At 37.6% G+C, this 21,718-nt stretch overlaps 1 protein-coding gene across 1 annotated transcript in view; it reads left to right on the forward strand.

Moving 5' to 3' along the window:
• plppr1 (phospholipid phosphatase related 1) overlaps positions 1–21,718 on the forward strand; it is a 45,436-nt gene that overhangs the window by 19,247 nt on the left and 4,471 nt on the right. Inside the window, exons 3-6 of the mRNA XM_087791131.1 lie at positions 4,097–4,285; positions 12,189–12,321; positions 15,070–15,320; positions 16,234–16,410. Coding sequence (XP_087647257.1) covers positions 4,097–4,285; positions 12,189–12,321; positions 15,070–15,320; positions 16,234–16,410 — 750 coding nt within the window. The remainder of the gene's footprint in view (positions 1–4,096; positions 4,286–12,188; positions 12,322–15,069; positions 15,321–16,233; positions 16,411–21,718) is intronic.

Below are 21,718 nucleotides of genomic sequence, written 5' to 3' on the forward strand. Positions count from 1 at the left end.
GAGTGAATGTAAGACCCGTGTGGATTCACACAAACCATTTTTTTCAGAGAAAATCCATTCGTTTCTTACTTAGTTTGCCATCATGTGTATGTGTTTACGAATATCCACTGGTGGGTAAAGTGGAAACAAATGAACCCCCACTGTGTTCACACACATTTTTTTAACCAACAAACCAAACCAGAGGTCCAAGCTCAGAAGAAGAACTGATATAGAATTCATGACTCTTCCAGTGACTCGGATCCCAATTCACTCTGACAGGGCTTCACAGTGATCCGCATTAAAGATTCATGTCTTCTAATAACAAAGACTTGGAGAACGATTTTTCACTCGGGGTCGAATAAAGTATGGCTTTCTTCCTCTTTTTAATGACTCCACTCTAGCAGGGAATTTGTGTTTTTGTGGAATGTTTTTTTGTCTCCCTTCAAGTTGAAAAGGGAAAAACATGAGGATCATAAGAGGGTTCTGTCAACTTAAGATGCTCGCTTCTGTCAGTCTTTCTTATTCTTGCCGACAAGCAACTGAAAAGTCTTGTTCTTGTTTTACTTTCCGTGTACATCTTTCAGTAGAACATCTGAGGTGAAATAAATGAGATGACTTTCATAGATATAAATGTATACACTCAACATTCTTGTAAGTGTATGAATACATATCAAAACCTTCAACTTTTATATATTAAAACGGATGATGAGCAGCCTTCAAGTATAAAAAGAATATTTTCTTAGCCTTTCAAAAACCTCTGTGACTCTTGGGTATGCAGTCTAAGTCTCTCTTGAATCTAGTCAGCGTCGTCCAACTGATACTGTAGAGGAAAAATTCAGTTTTATTTCAAACAAAATGAGCTCTGAAAGCATCTCATCATGCTACGTTACATAAGCTAACGCAATGCAAAGAATTACAAATGGATTTCTGGGTATAGTTTGTGTAATATTCCTGCAAAATAATATTTATATTAATTTTCCACGTTATTGTTCTGCAGTGCTTTGCTTATTTATCTGATTTTATTTAAGTAAATGATCATATACTGCATGATTACAAGGCTTGAAGTCAATATTGTACCATGATAGTTGGAAAAATAAAATAGAGTTAAATCAGGATGATTGATGATGAACAACGGCTGCCATTTTTATGATAATCCTTCTTAGGCTGGACAGTCTTTAATTGTTATTTATAGTTCTTCAAAATGTATATAACTCAGTCATCTATTAGGGTCAAAGAGCAGCTCCTGTCCACTACCAGTAATACAACATTTAAACTTCTAAAATCAACAAAGGAAAGAATATTGTTATTTGATTATTATTTTTCCTTTAATTTAAACCCTCAACATTACTGCGTTGATATGTTTGATTGAAAATTAATTTAATTTAAATGTATGAGGTCTGTTTTGCACCGTAAATTTTAACTTGCAAACATTAACTTAATGTTTGATTAATTTTCTCAATGTTACTTTTTTCCAACCACATTTTACAGCAACAGTCAAAACAAAGTCAGCTGGTATAAGATATTCAAACCATGAAGCTCCGTCTTTGGTTTATTTTATTTAAATGCAAATAAACTCTGTTGCCTCATTATCATTCATGAGTCAAAGAATTATCATATTTCCAGGGCCAAGTGGTGATTCACTTTATCTGTGTATCATCGGCTTTGGACTCGTTTGCAGAACAAGAGGGACGTTCAAGCCTCCTGAATAATTTGTGCAGATCTCATATTTTTGCATGAATTCAACCAATCCAGGGCTCATTTGGACGATACAAGATGCTGAATTAGATCACGGAAGTAACTAATGGAAATATAACTGTGTTCTGCGCACAAATTCTCTAAAAGTGTCACCATTGCAGGCACACACACACACATACGTGCACACACACACACAACCATCTGCCAGGACAGTGTAAGCCAAGATTTTTCCTTTTTGTTGGTTTCTTTATTCTGCTCGTTCAGTAGCACTATTTAAATCTCCTATTATTGTGCACATTTTATTCATGCGAGTCCAGGCAGGAGCTCAGCATGACATCAGCACTTCACATGGACAAGATAAACAATCTTTCTCCATCATCTTCAGGCCACAGGAATGTATTTGCTCATGAAGACTAGTGTTTGACTGGCCCGGTTGTTAAGCCGGAAGAGAAGTTGCTCACAGGCGAGACCTGTTAAATGTCATTGGAAAAGCCTTCTAAAGGTTATGCATTTCATTTGCAGGCTTGTGAAGTGTTCAGTTGTCCTCGAGCAGCATTAAATAGTTTAAGAAGTAAATTCAAACTCCAGCAGACCTTGGCTAAGTACAGACTCTGGGCGACTGAAATCTCTCTTGCTGTGAATATATGAAAGCAAACATACAGAGTCTTAATTCTTACACTGTTGACCCATTTCATAGCTTCTTTACTTTCCACTCATGATGTCGTTCCACTTCAAATCACTCCCACAATACAGAAAAAAAACTCTTTGATGTTTATGTATCGGAAAACTTCATCTTTTTAATTAAAAAAATAAGAATTATTCAATGACACCATACCCGTGGCTCCTGCAGCAGTTTTTTAAGCAATGGAGGAAATGCATTAAAAAATGTAATCCCTGTGGCTGTCTAACTTTGCATTGACACATTTTACAATCTGTATTTTACATTTCATTATTTATATTTCTTATACACTTATACGTAATTGTATGATAAAAAAAACGTTATTTTTATTATTGCTGCAACACTGACCTCTTCTGCTAGATATGTGTATTGCAGCCTACAGCGTATAAAGTGAATTAAAAAAAATCGTAATATTAAAAAAACTTTTAACAAAAACATTTAAGTAGTGATATTGTAAATTTTTCCTTCTGATACAACTAATTGTACTAAGTTAACACAGTTTGTTCTAAAGCAGCTATTCATCTGTATAATCTTAGAAGGGTTAAGGTCAGAAATGTTTTTCAACTCTTAATAATGTAAATAATCATAAATAATAATTGAGTCATTATAAAATGGAACATTTTATCAATCGTACTTATATCTGCTCGTTCATTGAAAGGTCTATGTCAAGGCCTTAAGAGTTTCTGAGGTAAGGATTTTAAATCATAAATGTATGTTGGATGAAACTCATCTGAAGATTATAGGCTTCTATTTTAATGTATTCTAGTAACATGGATGGAACAACCAGTAGTCAAAGTAAACATAATCAAAGTCCTATTTGACACGTACCAGACGATAAAGGTTATTCAATTTTGGAATTAAAGAAACTATACATAACATTTTGACGTAATTTATGTTAATAAATGTTTAAATGCTGGTGAATGTGCTTTTATTCATTGATAAAAATATTTTTATTTTCTGCAACAAGGAGGTGGTTTTGGTGAAGTCATTCTTTTCAAGAAATTGTTTTTCTTGCATTTAAATGAGAAGTGCTGCATAAACAAGATTAAACCAACATTAAATTCAAGCTTGTTTCCCCAGCAAACCCCCAGTGAAGAGGCTCTTTATTTCAGAGCAGACCATGACTGAGCAGTTATTTATTCACGTCATCACCTTTTTTTTTTTCCCACCCCAAAGTCTGGCAGATTTCACAGTGCACTGGCTCCAGATTTGAAGTCAAATGTTTCAATGGTTTGATGACACCGCTTGTGACCGGCCATCTCTCCTCCGCTCACACTTTGTGTGGTCGTCTTTTGGTCCGGCGCCAAAACCTTTTCATGGCGTCTAAACCTCGGCATAATACCCGTCGGTCGGCTCGAGTGCACATCCTCAACGTGTTTGCGGCTGAATGAGCCGGTGCAAGCGATGCTTCTCAGCAGCCGTGCAGTGATACATCGTCTGCTCCGGCGCTGGTTCGTCATCAGTGACTAAAGATACCATACATAAAAATAAATTGCCTGCGGCTCATTTCTGGGAAAAGGAGGCCAGAGACAAAAGATGATGTTGGAGGGATAAAAGGGAGAGAGGGGGTGGTGAGTGGTGCTGGTGGAAGTGATGTGGTGGTACACAGCCAGAGTAAGCATGTCTGGATGGAGTGACAACAGCTCCACCATTCATTACACGATATAACATTTAAAAAAAAAAGTTTCTAGTTCTAAACTTCTGGATCGTTTCGTCTCACTGTTCGCCATGTTCTTTTTCCAGCTGGTCATCATGTCGGGAACGGTGTTGCTGGCCTACTACATGGAGTGCACGGACCTGTTCAGCGTGCACGTGCAGGGCTTCTTCTGCAACGACGCCGAGCTGATGAAGCCGTACCCGGGCACGGAGGAGTCCAGCTTCATCCCGCCTCTCATCCTCTACAGCGTCGTGGCCGGAGCGCCCACCGCCATCGTGAGTAACTACTCTTTGACCCCCGGGGTTGAAGGTCGATAGAAACGTATTGAAGGAAAAATGTTAACACAGGTGATCAAGATGCTTCAATGATGGACTTAAAGCAACAATTTGTCGCATTTATTTTAATATTTTATGTCATGATGGTTTATTGTTGAACAGTCATGACTCGGTAGAACTCTCTAGATGTTATTGTTACGATGATCTTCGCTAAATAATTTGACAGCAGTGGGTCGGAGTGAGTGTTTTATATGAACTACTGAGAGACTTTTTCAACTTATCAGAAGATGGAAACAGACAACAATGGTCTTGATCTTGTTCGTAATATATTTTAATTCTGTATTTGTCAATATTGCAAAGGAAATTTTAATTTTTAGTAAAGTTTTTGACTCGCTTCAGGACACTGATTGAAATAAAACAAACATTGATTAAACATGATCAATTATGCAGGAGTTGAGGGAGTTTTTCGCTGCAAAAATGGATTGCGTTGCAGGCATCGATGTTCGAAATTAATTTTGGGATAATGAACTTTAATCTAAAATTGTGTCATTGCATATATAAATTAACAAAAGAAACCCTTTCCTTCAAAATTATTAGTTTTACATCCAAACTTTAACTATTCTTGAAACACAATTTGCTGATGGATGCATTTTATACCAATACTTTTATATATTTTTGGGGAATTTACACGTCAGATCTTTGCAAATAATTCTCCTGGGATCATTAAAAAAAAAGCAGAAATCATTTGTAGTTAATTATGAAACTGCTGGCTCTGAAACCAAGTGCTGCTTCCCGATTGACAAATAATTGAATGTTAAACTACATGAGTTTAAATGTGGTTCAACCTTTAACCTTGTAGACCAGATGACAGTGAGTTGTTATATCTATCTGTGACTCTTGTTCCTCTAAAAGCTCCATGTTTATCTCCACACGAGGAGGATAATGTTTGCGAGTGATTCTCTGAGCCTGAATTACTTCGGGTCAGCGGCAGGTCAGCATGGTAACATGTTCACTGAAGAGAAGCAGCTCTTCAGTTTTCTATGACGCGCTTGTTATCTGATCCGAAGAACTATTCAGGAAAATGCTATTAGTATTAATGCTGATACTCAACTTTTTGCTTGTTTATGCCCAAATATTCCAGCAGATAATGATAATATGTGTTTTCTAAACCTTGTATATTCATTTATTTAATCTTTTTGTAATGCATATGCACAACAAACTCGATTTTAATTTCCATATCACAAAGCATAACCTAATATGAACTCAACTTTCATTAGAAATTCAAACACGAAGCGAGACACTTATGAGGAACACTTCCCGCATGTAGCCACGGGGGGTCAGTGTTGCTCCGCGTTGACGCAGACCGTCCAGAGCAACAGTGTCTCAAGGCACCTGTGAGAGTTCATTATGTGAAGCCAAGTCAAATATTTTCCTCCAGCCTCGTGTGTACTCGGGCCTGTTTAACATTCTCATTTATTTTTTTTAATGTGATCTCGGCCATGTGTGAAGGATAAGAAGCGCCCGTCCTTGAATACCGATACTACTCGAGTTGCTGCAGTTTGTACTGCAGTAGCTGTATTTAAAACATGGAACACATCAGGTTCATCATCACGCACATAATTTCTTGTTCAGGAGCAACAGAAGCATTGCAGTATTTGTAACTTCAGCGTTAGGTTTTACCCCAAAAAACGAAATTTATTTAAGCAATAAAAAAGACTTAATTGTATCATTTAGTTTTCTTCATGATAAGTTTGATTTAACATACAACCAGACAAGCTTTATCATCATTAACAAACAATGTTATTTATTGGATTATTTTTCATTATTTTGCTCTGCTTTTGTCAACTTTTACTACACCTTTAAAGATGTATGAATATGTTTAAATTGATGTAGTTAGTTGTCACTGATCGAAGTCTCAAACACCGACTTTAACATCCAGAAATAAACACTCAGACACTTGACTGTTGCAGTAATTGGGTGTTGAACAGACGTGGTGTATCTTCCAGATCCTCCTGATCACGTCTCCATCAGCTAGTTTGCTGCTACACTGATGTCGGTGGTGCTTCGTATTGTTGCAGACGTTCTGCTCCCTCGGTTCGTGAAGCACCTACAGTGTCGTTCAGCTCGGTTAGACCCCAGAGATCTGGATTACTGTCACTTTGTAATCACTGAACAAATAAAACACACCCTGTTGCGCAATGTTTGTCTGTGCAGCTGAGTGAGTGTGTTAATATACCGACTCACACACACACACACACAGCTGGACCATTATCATGTCTTCAGCTGCTGCTGAGTTTAGATGTGTTTGTTTTCTTAAAGCAACAGATGGCCCAGAATACCAACGTCTTTTTTCTATTTTGTCACTTGTGAAGGATCGAAAAGAAACATTAAGATCATTAGAGAAATAAAACTACACTTATAGTGTAGTAAGAGAGAATGGGAAAGAGAGAATATTGCAATTAAAGATGTCAAATGTGTGGTTATGCTGCAAAAAGATTTTATTGTTGTACTATAAAAGGATTAATTCTGCATAATTTTTACAATTCCCTACAACTTTTAAGAAGAGAAAAGCAGGATAGAAGGACAGTAATATTTTATTATTCAGTTGAAGAAATAAAAAATATATATTCATACACAGTCCAGGGGCCCCAATATGCCCTTAAGCAGTCTACACTGAAACTCAAATGTAGAAATATACTTTGAAAATAGTTTGGATTAAAAAATAATAATAATAATTGGAACCAAAAACAGGAAATCATTTGCACCAAGTACAAAACTCAGTTTTGCTTCTTTTTTTTATTTTTATTTTCTACGGTAAGTTAAAAAAAAAAAAAAAGTGAATGTCTAGCACAAAAAATTAATTACTCATAAAAATGATACATTCTTTAAGGTGCTTTTGTACCAAGGTGTGTTTTTCCCCAATTGAAAATAAGCCCTGAAAATAAATTTAGAAAATGGAGATTTTAAATGGGTTTGACATAATAATAACGAATAAATGGAATTATTCATATGTATTAAAATGAAGCAATTGTATATTTCTACATGTTATTATTTATTATTTAGTGTTGACCGCTTGAAGGCCGTATCAAAACATGTTTTTTCTGGATCCTAGAAAACATGTGTAAGTTGTGTTCTCTAAAGTTGCTGTGTAAATATGTGTTGGATTTCCAGGTGAGATATTTAATTTGTATCTAAGAATTAATGTACGTTTTTGTACAAATGTATTATGTTTGTAGTGAGGAGAGCTTTGATGCATTAACATAATATACACCTGCTGTTATTGTGAAGTTCTGTGGTGCGTGAAAATAATCCTTGTCTGCAGAAGTGTGAGAAGAGTAGGATGTTCACGGCTTACCTTTTCGTTAAAATGACAAAAGACTGCAATATTTGTTTTAACTCTTTAACAAGATGAACCTAAAGCAGATTTTTTTTTACCTGTCAAAGTCAGACGAACGCTTCAGTGCTCTCAGAATTATTTACCGTAGATCTCGCAGACATTTACAAACTTCACATTTATTAACTCTTAACCAATAATTCCAGTCGAGGAACTCCAGACGCTGCACTGAACATTTCCTTCCCTCAGTTCTCGTCCCTGGTCTGTGCAAGAACGTGTCCTCGGTCTCTTTATCCGTCTCCCTGCTATTCTAAACTTTTAATTGTGTCCTTCGAGAGATGCTGTGTCAGGTAGTCAAGTCGTGCTTGACGCCGTAGATCTCTCTGTCTGTGGATAATCCTGCGAAGCAGCCAATCAGAATTAATGATGACAGGCCTGGGATGTCGGCCAGTTAGAAAACAGCCAGCAATTAACGTGGATGTTCCACTTGGCCGGACCAATGGGAGGCTGCGCCGCTGACACGCTCTCATTCATGCATTTGTCTGTAAATCAAGAGCGGCTGGATAATGAACGCTCGCTCATCTTCCTTTGTAGAGAGGAAAAGTCTGACGGTGACCCCTCACTGTGACCTTTGAGTCTCACCCGCCCTGTTTTGGGATTAGGAAAAACTATGGAAGGATTTTGCAATCATGTTTTTCCTTTGTCGTGTACGTATCTTCTATTCTTAGAAATGTTCAGAAATGTTAATATAGACACGTTTTTCAAGATAATTAAGGTACTTTGTATTTTAAAACCACTTAAAACACCTGGTGTTGTATACAAATTGAATTTAAAACTGAAAAACTGTAAAAAATAGAGTAGGTGGACCCTAGCAGAGGTATTATATTATATAGAATATAGATATTCACAGACTGACTTTCATATAAAAAATGTCACTAGTTTAAAGGTTTATTTTTGAGCAAACAAGCGTCTTGATATGTTAAGGGTCATGGGCTAATATAACTTTAGAAAAAATAACATTTTTCTCAAAACAACAACTTTAAAAGGTTATAATCAATATAACGAATAAAATAAAAATAAAAATGTTCCTGTGCAGCCCTGTGACGAATGCCTCACAGGCCCCGACAAAGAATTTAAAATAGTCCGAATTAAATAAGGAAATCATCCCCATTTTATATGTGTAAAACATGTTAGAAGTTTTGTTGAAATTGGCCCTATCAGTTCCCCCTTTAAATTGGCAAATGTTGGATATTAAATTCTGGAAATTTCATCATGGTATATATATACTGTATATGGGGATCATTATCACTTTGATACTGGTTCCTAAACTACTTTTTAGATACCATTTTCATAATATAAATTCCAATGAAAAGAAAATGACACATGGTAATAATCTTCAATTACATTTTGGTAAATTTCCGCTGTTTTCTTACAAAAAAAGAAAGAAAATTCCAGTGCAAAAGAACACTTGCTAACAATTGAAAAATCAATCAACTAATTGTTTTTTAATTTAAGAAAATGTGTACATTTTGAATTTTTTTTTATCCTGCGGGAATCTGGCACTGAAAGACGAAACCTGTTTACCGAAGCATTCTTGGTCTGTGCCACAAAAGATCCGCCTCCTTACAATTAAGAAAAGGAGTTAAGCTATGGGAATATATATAATATATATGTATATTTAAATGATGCTCCCGTGTGTATTACTATGTGCTTATTTGACTGTTCATGTATAACGGGGTTAAAATATATTGACTTTCTCATTTCAGACTCGCCTCCATGAGTGTAGTCTGTGTGTAAAATGAACCCCATGAGTCATCATGTTAGGGTCTGACAAGAAGCTCTATCACGTTCATTGGATTCTTAATCAATATTTATTTGTGTGAACTCTCCTTCACATGTCCTTGAACTCACGTGTGTGTGATGTTGTTTATTTGGGCCTCAAGGCAAACTATTGATAAACGCTTCATGAATCCTTCCAGATCTCGAAGCTCATTCTTAAATTTACGTCACCGATTTAAAACGATCCATTTTTATTTCCCTCTAAAATGTCTTCATTAGCTGTCACACACCTGCTCATCACATCTGTCCTCACCTTATTATTCACCATATATCAACCCTGCCTCACACAAACCTGCTGTCCCTGAATTAAAACAACCTCCAGAAGATTCTTTACGGCCCACTCTCAACTTTATTTGTGCCGTCTGAAACGATTCTTTAAGCTGCATAAATTTCTCAATAATGAGCATTTAATGTGTTTGGAAAAGTGAAAAGGTGAAAGGCATAAAAAGGGGCCGCTCTTAAAATACAGCGAGCAGTTACTATCTGTCATTTTTAATGTTGCAGGTGCACTATTTCACGCACTGAGGGGAAGTGTGGTCCCGAGCGGCCGTTAATCTGGTCCAGCGGTGGGCGAGTCAGTTATCGTGACAGAGGGCGGCTCTCTTTGTTATATGTCGGCTCGGCCGCTCTGAGGAGGAACGTAGCGTTTACTGACGCGCCTCTCTTTATTTTATTCCACTGATTCCACAAATACAAATAGGAACTCTAAATAAGACTTTCATTCAGTTTTCAACTGGATTATTATTTGATGATCCAAGTTAGAATGACACAAAAGGTACAACCCAAAGATTTACTACTTCAAATATCTGTAAAGCAATGGGTTGGGGGTCCCCAACCTTTTTTTGCACCTCGGACAGGTTTAATGTCGGCATTTTATTCACGGACCGACCGACCTTCAGATTGAAATGGCAAAAGGCACAATATCATGAGCAGCAAAAAGAAAAAAAAAGTCACCATAACGCTGAATTAGCAAGAGCTAGTCTGGACTGGTTTCTCTGCAACATTTTTTTTTTTCCATACATATAGGGTTTGTTTTACAAATTTTCACTGGTTTACAGGATAATGAATTTATTAAATTGTTAATTTTTATGTAAACTTAACTGAAACAGGTGTTATCAAGAGTCACAGGCAAACGTTACGCCCAGAAAATCTCATCTTTTTAAAAACAATTTTCAGGCTGCTTTAATCAAGAAGAAAATAAATGATTAGAGATGCAGCGATCATCATTTTTCTGGCTGATGCCTAGTTTTGTGAGTAGTAACTTAAATTGAATCTTTATTGATTACATAAAAACTATTGGATACCAACAATAAAACCAAACGACACAGGATAAAAAAATCCAACAACCTTTAAAGGAAGGTAAATAACAAACCATACAAAACTCAAAAGTGTTAAATTAAACAAAATACCGGTAACTAAAAAACGAAAATAAACAAGTGCAGACAACAGTTGACTAATCTAACCCACAATATATAAACTTATCACTGAAATAACGTCATGTTTTCCTACAAAATTTTCATAAAAAAGTAATATCAAGCAACTAGAATCTACAATAAATGTCTTGACTCCTTTATGCAGTCCCAGCACCCAAACTCCATCTCCCATCAGGCAGTGCAACAGTTGAAGCAGTCACAAAGTTTACCCTGCATTTACAGCGTTTCTGATTTTGAACTTTGTACTTTCTGTGTGTTTATTTGTTGATTGAAGGGATTTTTTTTCAGTTAAAGAGTGTTTTGAGTTTAGTTTGAAAATATGCGCACCTCAACGCGCCCTAGCAATCCCATCGTCATTGAATGCATCGTTTGCATGTGACAAAGCGGTGCAGAAAAGGAGTTCAAGTAATAACTACACTATTCTAAAGTTACATTTAACATTTGATCGGTTGATCAGAATGACGTCATAACTGCTTCTATCAATGCTGAATAATCGTGTGGTCGATCGTGCAGCCCTAGAAATTACAGATTTTTACAGATGGTATATTTGTTCTGTATGGTTCAGAGGATGCAAGCCACTTTTAACTGCCTATACCATACGTCTCTCAGTACACGGGCAACAATAGGATGTATTGAGATACAGAGAGACAGTATTGTCGAGTACTTGACTTTGTCAAGAGTCATATGTCTGTCAATTCTGCAACACCAAAGTCGTAATTGATTTCATTTGTTTTGAAAACAAAATATGTCCAAACATCAGCTTCAGAAGCTGCTGGAATCCACTGTATCCTCTCATCCTCAGTCATCAGAGGATTTAATTGTTCCTCTAGCGGTGGAGGACTTTATACAGTAACTGCTGCCAAACCAGCTGCTTTAATTTAGTTGCAACACAAACATAAACGGCGTGAATATTTGTTTATTATTTTATATTAAAAAAAACAAATGAGAAGAATAATTATTTTATTTTTTCAACTTTATTCAACTTTAAACCATAAAAGAATTACAGTAACACATGTAATGATGATTTGCAAGCCAAAAATGAAAATAAATGGATAAATCGATACAGTATTGTGGAAAAGAATATTACAATATATCGACATTTTGCTGTATTGTTCCTGCCAAGATGCTGTTAATAAAAGTCGAATTCCCCTAAATCTGTTGACTTTTCTATTCCCTGATCGACTTCTTGCACTTCATGTGCCGGCACATTTTGTTTTGAGTGACTTGTCTAACATTTATTTAACGACACTAATTATGTTATTAACTAAACCATCCTTTTCTCTCGGTGCATGTTCAGATTTTCGTGGGCGAGGTCTCCATGTATGTGATGAAATCCACGAGGGAGGGTCTGTTGGCGCAGGAGAAGACCATCGTGACAGGAGACTGTTGCTACCTCAACCCTCTCGTCCGCCGCATCATCCGCTTCATAGGTGAGTTTCCATGACCCGAGTCACGCTCGAGCAGGTAACACGCGTGTCTTTAAGAACATCGACTCACACAGTGTTTGACCAACATCACGATCCATCAGGAAGTGTAAAGAATAGAAGATGATCATGATTATATGATGTGTGTTCGAAGTTTCAATCGGCGTATTCGGTTCTTAAAGCAGTCGGAGCACTTGGAACTACATGTCCCATCATGCAGTGCAACAATAGAATTTATCACAACAATTATCCTGCATTTACAGTTTCTCTGACTTTGACTTCACAAAAGTTATCATCATGAGGTCGCCTCATTTTTTCTGTAGATATATTTTTAATTTAGTTTTCATAAATCCATTAATGATGTTCCCAGTCTTGCATTAAAAAAAATGTTGAATGATGATTCCCATAAATAATTGTCAAAATTCTAAAATCTAAAAAATATAAATACACTTCCTTAATTCGACAAATGATAATGATTGAATAAATTAAATCAACAAGCGACACAAAATAAAATAAATCAAATTGAAAAGAGGATTATTTCCTAAATTAGTTTTTTTTCACTATTATAAATGTTGGATGATAAAACATTTGGTCTAGTTATTGGCAGCTTTATGAAATACTTGGGTAACATCATTCAATTTTGTCTGTTTTTTATTGTAATACTTCTCAAAATTACATTTTTCATCTCATTAAACTCTTAAATTGTCACAACAGGCAAAAACGCGAGAGTTTAAATCTATATTCTGCACAACCTTCTGTGAGCTTATTCGGATGATTATGATTGTTATAGAAATCTGTCCCTTTCATTTATTTTTTTTCGTGTGCCAAAGCAAAAATACGGAATCAACCTTATTTATTCAACAAGAGAACCAATCAGTCACCGGAGAATTCCTGTAATTAATCTGCCGCCCCCTCGAGCAGCCAAAGTTCCCATGACCTGCGAGTGACACCATGATTTATCGTCGGTGTCGAGCGAACAGAGGAGTTGATGGAGAGCGTCAACAGATGGAATAGCAGGAAATAAATGGTGACAATAATGAAGACTGTGCTTGCCCTTTATCAACAGGGTTTGCACATTAGATGGATAAATAATTGTAAAACAGGGGATCAGTTATGCTTGTAAAATTTAGATTTTTTTGCCTGTTTTTATGACATTTACAACTTAATTGACAATAAATAATCCCAGAAAGCAATGTTTGTAAATTCTCAATATATTAATCAATAAATATGTTTGGTATTTTTGCAGTAGCTGGATCATTTTGACCCAAGATGAAACCGTGGCAACACCACTGATGTATTTGTACGTCACATTTCAAAGTTTGCGTTGTCGTACTTTCACCCATATTCTCATTTCTGTCCTTCCTCGACCAGCTTCAGCTCTTTCTCTGACGCATCTCTTCTCCTTCCTCAATTCCCTGAGCTCACCCTCGCCGCCGTTAGCTTGTTACCCTTCACACAATCCTACCTTTCATGAGCAGCGGACCCTCACAAACTCCACCCCCCCCCTCCCACCCTCCTTCCTCGGCTGCCCCCCCAGGATGGGAACACAAAGCCGAGTAATTTCATGGCTAAGCAGGTCAGATAATCAGCAGCCATATTTCACAGATGTGCAGACACACAGAGCGTTCTCCCACCTGAGTGAGATCTTTTACATTCTCACGTTTGTCGATGTTTCTTTCTTCGCTGAGTTTCCATCAACTTTCTTCCGATCTCCGCTCCAATCCGAACATGATGAGACTTCATCCAACTGAGCCTTAAGCTCTTCTCTTACTGCGTCTCGACCTGGGGTTCTTAATGTGTCCCTAAAAGATTGTCCGTCCACAGACGGTCTTGCTCTCCTGAGGTTTCTGCCTCAAAGAAGTGGTTTCTCTTCTCTTTTTCCAAGAGTTTGCCACTTAGTTTAAATGTCATTAATCAGAAAGAAACTTTCTTTAAAGTCAGCTTAAGGATTTTCTGGAGAAAAAAAAATCCTGTGAAGGAGTCAAACACACTAAATAATAATAATAATAATAATGGGTGGCTTCAGCAAGAAGGGTTGAGAGTTCACTTCCTGTTTGACGAAACCTGTGTGAAGTTTGTATCTCCTCCCCTGTGTTTGGTTTACTCTGGGTACTCCGGTTTCCTCCCTTAAACATATAGAGGTTGATTTGGAACTCCAAGTTGTCTGTAGGTGTTAGTGTGTGTTTGAATGATTGCGTTTCCTGTGACAGACTGGCGACCTTTCCAGGGTTTCCCCTCACCTTTCACCCCAACTAGCTGGGACAGTCTCCAGCCCTCAGCAGTAGAAAATGACTGAAAGATGAATAAATAAATAATTATATTTCTGTATGTTCTGTAAATAACAGAAACTATATATTTTCCCATAATTATAATAATAATAATTCATAAATGGTCAAAATAAACCTCTTCATCTAAACGATTCTTTAACTTGAGAGCAGCACACGTGTCTAAACTCCACTGATGAATGTGTTCACGGTGAGACTGAGCGAAGTCACTGGTGTGTTTATTCAAAGTTCAGACAATTTCAGTTCAATCAAACATTCGGGCCTCTCTGGATCACCGGCATCGCGGAGGTAATGACATCCACACAACAGTTGCCGACTCCTGCTAATGACACCGGGGATCCCGCAACTCAATTCCACCCCGAGCGTCACCCCCACACAAATGTGTCAGACATCTTTTGTGCGATTGTTTTTTTAAACACTCCGTCCGGCAGATGCTCATTGTCGGTCCGTGCGTGTCTCCGTGTCCCAGGTGTGTTCGCGTTCGGCCTGTTCGCCACGGACATCTTCGTCAACGCGGGGCAGGTGGTGACGGGCGGCCTCTCGCCCTACTTCCTGTCCGTCTGCAAGCCCAACTACACCGGCACCGAGTGTCGCTTCAACCACCAGTTCATCATCAACAGCAACATCTGCACGGGGAACCCGGTGGCGGTGGAGAACGCCCGGCGCTCCTTCCCCTCCAAGGACGCCTCGTTGAGCGTGTACTCCGCCGTGTACCTGACGGTGAGACTGGAATACACAAACATGTAGTACTTACACTTTTAATCACACAGGCGGCTACACCTGGAAAAAAAAATCAACTGTCAACTTTTATGTATTTACACGTTAAAATTGTTTACCAATTATTTCAGTGTTTTCAAGTGTAGCTGCTGTTTTTACCTGAAGGAAACCGCATAATAGAAACTGTCAGGACGTCACTTAAGATGATTGAAAACGCTTTTTATTTATTTATTTTGATTAATAACGTCAAGTCAAAACAAGATCCAGCATTTATCATCCAGGACTCTTGACTTTGGAATAGTTTGACTGTTGGACCCTCTTTTATTCTATGGATTTTGTACATTTTTTATCATTATGTAACAATAATAATAATAAACGGTGTAACATAAATCTAAGTATGAAGTAAATATTGTGTTCAGGGACATACACGAGTATGAATAAAAGGCATAAAGGAATAATTTAATCTCCAAAATGTATTGTTTGATTACATTTGAAAATACTTTGACTTTAAAAAATGGGTTGCTTTCATATTTGGTTTCCTTGTAGTTGAAACTTCTACAATTTGAGTGTATTTAAAATATACATGTGTTTGACTGGAAGTGTAGGATTATAAAAAACAAAAAAAACATTTACTTAAACTGAACAAAATGAGATTAAAACAAATAAACTATATATATAGATATACATATGTATGTATATCTATATATATATGTGTATATATGTATATTTATATGTAATGTTGTCTAAAATTGTTCCATTAAAAAAATATTTATCATTAATATTCTTTAGTTCAAGGTTAAAAAAATGTTTAATAACTTAAAAAATGATTAAAAAAAATCCAGTTTCTATTCATTATTTGACATTAGAGTCCAAACGGACCAATCCCTGTCAATCAAATATTTGATCCTCTCCGCAGATGTACATCACCAGCACCATCAAGACCAAGTCCAGTCGTCTGGCCAAGCCGGTTCTGTGTCTGGGGACCCTGTGCTCGGCCTTCCTGACCGGCCTGAACAGAGTCTCCGAATACCGGAACCACTGCTCCGACGTGGTGGCCGGATTCATCCTGGGATCAGCCATCGCTCTCTTCCTGGTGAGATTTATTTTTCCCCTTTATGTGGATTTTTTTTTCCACAGGAATTATAGTGTAATCATAACAATGTCACGTTTGATTTACCTTCATTTTGGAACTGGATCAAATGACAAATTATATTATTAACGCAGGCGGCGGCAGAAAGCCTTTAATTTAGGTTTGGAGCTTTTTAAAAGTCAAATTTATGTCCTTTTAACTCCACGTTGGAGTTTCCTCCTCTTCTGGGAAGGATTTGGATCTGGCTCAGCACACTTTTCCTGTGATTTATAAGCGGCGTGAATAAAGTTTAGATGTTGATTTACAAGGCAGGAGGAAAAATGTGGATCAGCTGCCGATGCAGATTAAAGGAGGGAGTGAGACTTTCACAAAATCTCCATTTACAGATGAAGGACACAGAAAGTAACATTTAGAAATGCATACAGGGCTAAAAAGTCGTCCCAGTAAAGTTCGAGACTTGAATAATTCTTATAAATTCAAATAAATGGACAGATGATAACAAACAAAAATAACCTGACAGTATCTGGACCAACTTCTCTCTCCATGCTAGCAGCACATACTCTCCACTCACAAGCTGGATGTTCAATTTTTAGGTTTGTGTCCACAAAAGTCTCCAAGTCACACATTTAGAACTTTTTTTTCTTCCTGTTTTCCATCTTAAACGAGGGGTAGGTGTTCTTCAAAACGCCTCCAAAGCTTTTTCTAATGGCTCTTTTACAGAGAATGAAAGGCAGGACGGATGGAAATTGACTTTTATAAACTCATCATCCAATTATCTCAAAGTGGTTGAAATGATTATACCTTCCTCAGGTGAATAAAATGTTAAATTTTGCAACTGGCAGCAAAAGTGTTGTTCAGATGATTTTGAACAATAGTATCTTCATAATAAATGCCACAAAAACAAACCAATGCATTCTTTATAATAGGTAAATTCACACCTGATAGAAAACGCTGTTGCCCAAAATACAAAGGTGAAAATTACTTGCAGATTGAGATTGCTGACATTGCATTATTCACCTTTATATGGTCATTATTTTACTCATTCTCAGTGTTTTAATGTAGTTCACCACCAGAGGTGTCACATGTGAAGCCTGTTTGTTGATGACAATAATATTTATGGAGTAATTCATATCTAAATATACTGTTAAAACATTTGTTCATCGTGATAGATGGGTTGGACTTTCTTCTCGTGCCTCTTACAAAAAAACTTTAATAGGATTTTTTTTTTTTTAATTAAATGCAGATCCACACAAGAGTGTTACACCTCTGTGGATTCTTGTTTTTGTCTATATGTGATAGTTTTAAGTTAAGTGGAGGGATTAAAACGGCATTAAAAGACAGAAGTCTGTCTGAATGCAAGATTAGCCGATGCTGCGGAGACATCACGGTGAAAACATTCGACTCCATCTGAAAAAAAGTTTTAGAAAGTGACTGAAAATTGAATTTTTAACTGACTCATCAAACCAACTTTACTTCTGAGAAGAAGGAAAGGTGACCCCGGTCCTCCTCTGTGACCTCTTATCACTATTTATGTTAGATTCCATCAACAAGAAAACAGCTGCTGATAGTAACTTGAGGAATATTGTCGACTCTGGGGCAATAGTTGTGAGAATATTGAAAAAGGTATTTAACAGTTTGAGTTTTGTATTGTTTGTTATTTATTTTCCTTTAAAATGTTGTTGTTTTTTTTTATACAGTGTTGTTCACTAATATTGTTGTTATTTAATAGGTATTTGTTAGCAATAGGAAAATAGTGACTTTTGTGTCTGTTTAAATTGTTAAGAAAAAAAAAGAAATTAATTTGCAGGAAAAAAGGGCTAAAATCTCCCTCTCAAGGTAACTAGTTATTAGGGAAAGTAACTTATTGGTGGAAGTAATGAGTAAACTAAAGTAACTGGGAAGTAACTTAAGGTAACGATTAACTGTTACTAATTGACTTGCCCAACACTAATCACGTCCTGCTTTGTTTATACAATGAGTCCCTTGGTGGTGGATATTTCCTGAATTGATGATATGCGGTAAACATTTTAGCCTGAAAAAAAACCGTGGGCGGAGCTTAAGCAAATTTTGATGTAAATATTTCAATGAATAGAGAATTTTGTACAAACAGACACATACTGATGAGTACAATAGAGTCCAACATCGATTTAAGACACACTTAAATCAACACATTAGTTAATCTTTTACCATTTCAACACAAAATCAAGACTTCTTCACAGACACACAGGAAAAGTTTTAGTATTTAGGAATTTGCATATTCGTTTATTACTCTTGTGTTGTTCGCCCAAGAGCTTTAGTTACTTTTAAAAAAAATTAAAAATTCCAATTAAACAAGAAGTGCATTTTTACGTTCTCAGTGGGTCGCATAAAATCTTATAAAGGGCCGAAAAACGTTCGCCGGGACGCACTTTTGAACAGCGTGTCCTACGTGTAAGACATGTGACATTGTACTGCCGAAGTAGACGGCGGAAGAAAAAAAACTCTGCATATCAAAGATGGTTTACTCGTTTCTCTCCTGGGCGTCATTACCCATAATCACTGCTGCGAGTTGAGGGCGAGGCGCCGCGGCACCAGCAGAAGAAGAGTCTTCGCTTCAGCTGTCGTGTGAGTCGTAGATTTTTAATTTCAGAGGAGCCCGAGCCAGAATCCTGACGGGGCCCTCGTGTCGACGGGAATCCTCCGTGCGTTTGAAGTCACTTAACAAAAAACATTCAGTAAAAAATCCCAAATTACTTTGAAACAAATTCAGAAATGAGCCACACTGGAAATAAGTTGAGCAATTTAGAAGTGGATTTGTTTCAAATAGGATTGGAAGGAGGTGCTTGTCTATTGAGATGACAGTTTGCGGAGTCAGTTTTGAGCAGAATTGATAAATCTCAGTCGTAAATATTGTTACGACTGCGGTGATGGATGGATTTCTTTTGTTGTTTTTTTGACTGGCTGGCGTCGAAGTGAAGACTCACGAGTCACATGTTCACAACCGTTGCATATTGAAGCCGCAGACGTCGTCCTTGCTGCATTATTGAAGGACCCGCCGAGTGTCGCTTTATTCAGAGTAATATGATCCTTTAATGACTGGACCATTACGGCCGACAAGAGTTTTGACTCAGTGATCCCGAGGGAAAGATGAAGCGCTGCAGGTCCGTCATGATTCTTTTCAGGATTTCCGAACCTTCTCATTTCACCCTAATTAACATCCCGACATGACGGCGAGGGGGGCAGCAGCCTCCGTGTGGCGCCGATGCTCCGGATCGCCCGTCTTGTCATGTGACAGCCGATAGTCTTTGATGGACGCTGATCTGACGGCAAATTAACCACATGTCGCTGCAGTCCCTCCGGTGCTGGTGCTCACGCCGAGCGTGTCCAGCAGCCCGACTTAATCTTTCTTAGAGCTTTTTTTTTTTTTTCAAGGTATCTGCAGTAAAACTTAATCTAGTCACGACTTTATGGGAGTTTTATTTATAGTTTTTCCTGTTTTCTTCATAGAAAAAATAAGTTTTGATCACCTGGAGACGCTTGGATATCCTGGAAATTGTGAAAAAGGACTTATTTTTGCAGATTATTGAGTTTATCTCCGCAGTCGGGACTCAGTCGACACGTGCCTCTCACAGCAGGATTCTTAGAGCAAATCAAAACTTAAGCAACTTTCAGGATAAACGGGGAACAGAATTTTCAATCAGTTTTTTCGGGGCCAGGATCCAAACCCAGGACCATAGAAAAGACCAGACTTTATTGTCCGACACCACCAACGGTCCACGTCCAAGGTGCCACATCCCAGATCATTGTGACTGGGTCCATGTCCAGCATGTCCTTGGTCTCCCCCCCCCCGTGGTGTCCTACCGGTGGGACATGCCCTGAACACCTCACCAGCGAGGCCCCCAGGAGATGGATGTACAAGGTGCCTCAACTGCCTCGACTGATATCTCACCGACTCCTTCAAGAAACATCTGAACTGATGACACTTTTATTCGTGCAGGCTTCTCCTTGATTCTCTGAGACTCCTGTGTTTGTCTCGGTGTTATCTTGACCTTTTAAGTATATATTTTATTGGGTTTTGTTTTGATTGTTTAAGCCCTTTGTGACCCTGGTCTAGAAAAGTGCTCTACAAACGTTACTTACTTACTCTCTCCCATGACCTTGCTTCTCACTTTATCTTCATGGGAGTTCAAGACACCCTGTAGAGAAACTAAATTTGTACCTGGAATCTTGTTCTCACTATCCATGGCTCGTGACCATAGGTGAGGGTAGAGATGTAAATCGACTGGTATACCAAGAGCTTTACCTTTTGGCTTAGCTCTCTTTCACCACCAGAGATCGGTGGAGCGTCAACATAAGTGCTGATGCCAACCCCAAATCGTCAAGGATCCGTAACCTGGAGAAAGAACTCCGCCTTATTCAGGCTGAGAACCATGGAATCTGATTTGGAGGTGATGATTTTCATCCGTGCTGATGAAGCCAATAGAATTGGAAGCACGGCTTCTACAAATTCTGTCCATAATAATCATGAACTGGATCTGTGAGGCCCTGAAGGGTCCAACCATTCCTTTTACAAACAGAAGTGTTAACTTGAAACAGCCGTAAAAAATGATACAAACATACCCGAGCATCTTTGTTAATTATTAATATCTTCCCTTCAAGACTTCAACCCCTCATCAAATTCCCTTTTGTCTGCAACACTTACATGGATCTTTATTGAAATATTGTGACTTTTAAAGTTTCAAAGAAACACTGCAAGCTTATCTGAGGGCATGATACCTGTTACCTTCCTAACCAGAACTACATGTTTGTGAAGCTCTTGTTGGCCACTTAAAATAACATTTTTCTTTTGCATTTAATCTCCTTATTAAAGATGATATGAGATTCATCATCTTATCATAAGAAAATAAATCAAAAACAAGTGTTTTTCTGCCAATTCTTGGGGAAATTCCATCCAGATGTAGAAGTGAGTTCGTCCGTTATGCAGCAAAACAATGTGCTCGGATCTACTGAAGCATAATGTTGATCTTCTTTTCCGGCCTCTTGAACCAACAAGTTGTTTGGAATCTTTCACATTCGTTGAACCCAATGAAGCGAAAGTCGTCCAGTTTTTATAAAGATTTTCAATGCCAAGTCCATCTGAAAATGAAGGATAGAAGTCAAGAGAAAGAAGGTGACGGGGTTTCTGATCAAAACATTGATCTTGTTATAGCAGGAATAGAACCTTTGTATTTAAAAAATAGTAAAAAATTGACCATATAATAATTATGTTTGTAACTTGCCTTTATACTTACTTTCTAAGCTCCGGTACGACACACTTCTCTTTTTATTCACT

Source organism: Callionymus lyra, chromosome 5, assembly GCF_982586985.1.
Source record: "Callionymus lyra chromosome 5, fCalLyr1.hap1.1, whole genome shotgun sequence".
Taxonomy (NCBI): domain Eukaryota; kingdom Metazoa; phylum Chordata; class Actinopteri; order Syngnathiformes; family Callionymidae; genus Callionymus; species Callionymus lyra.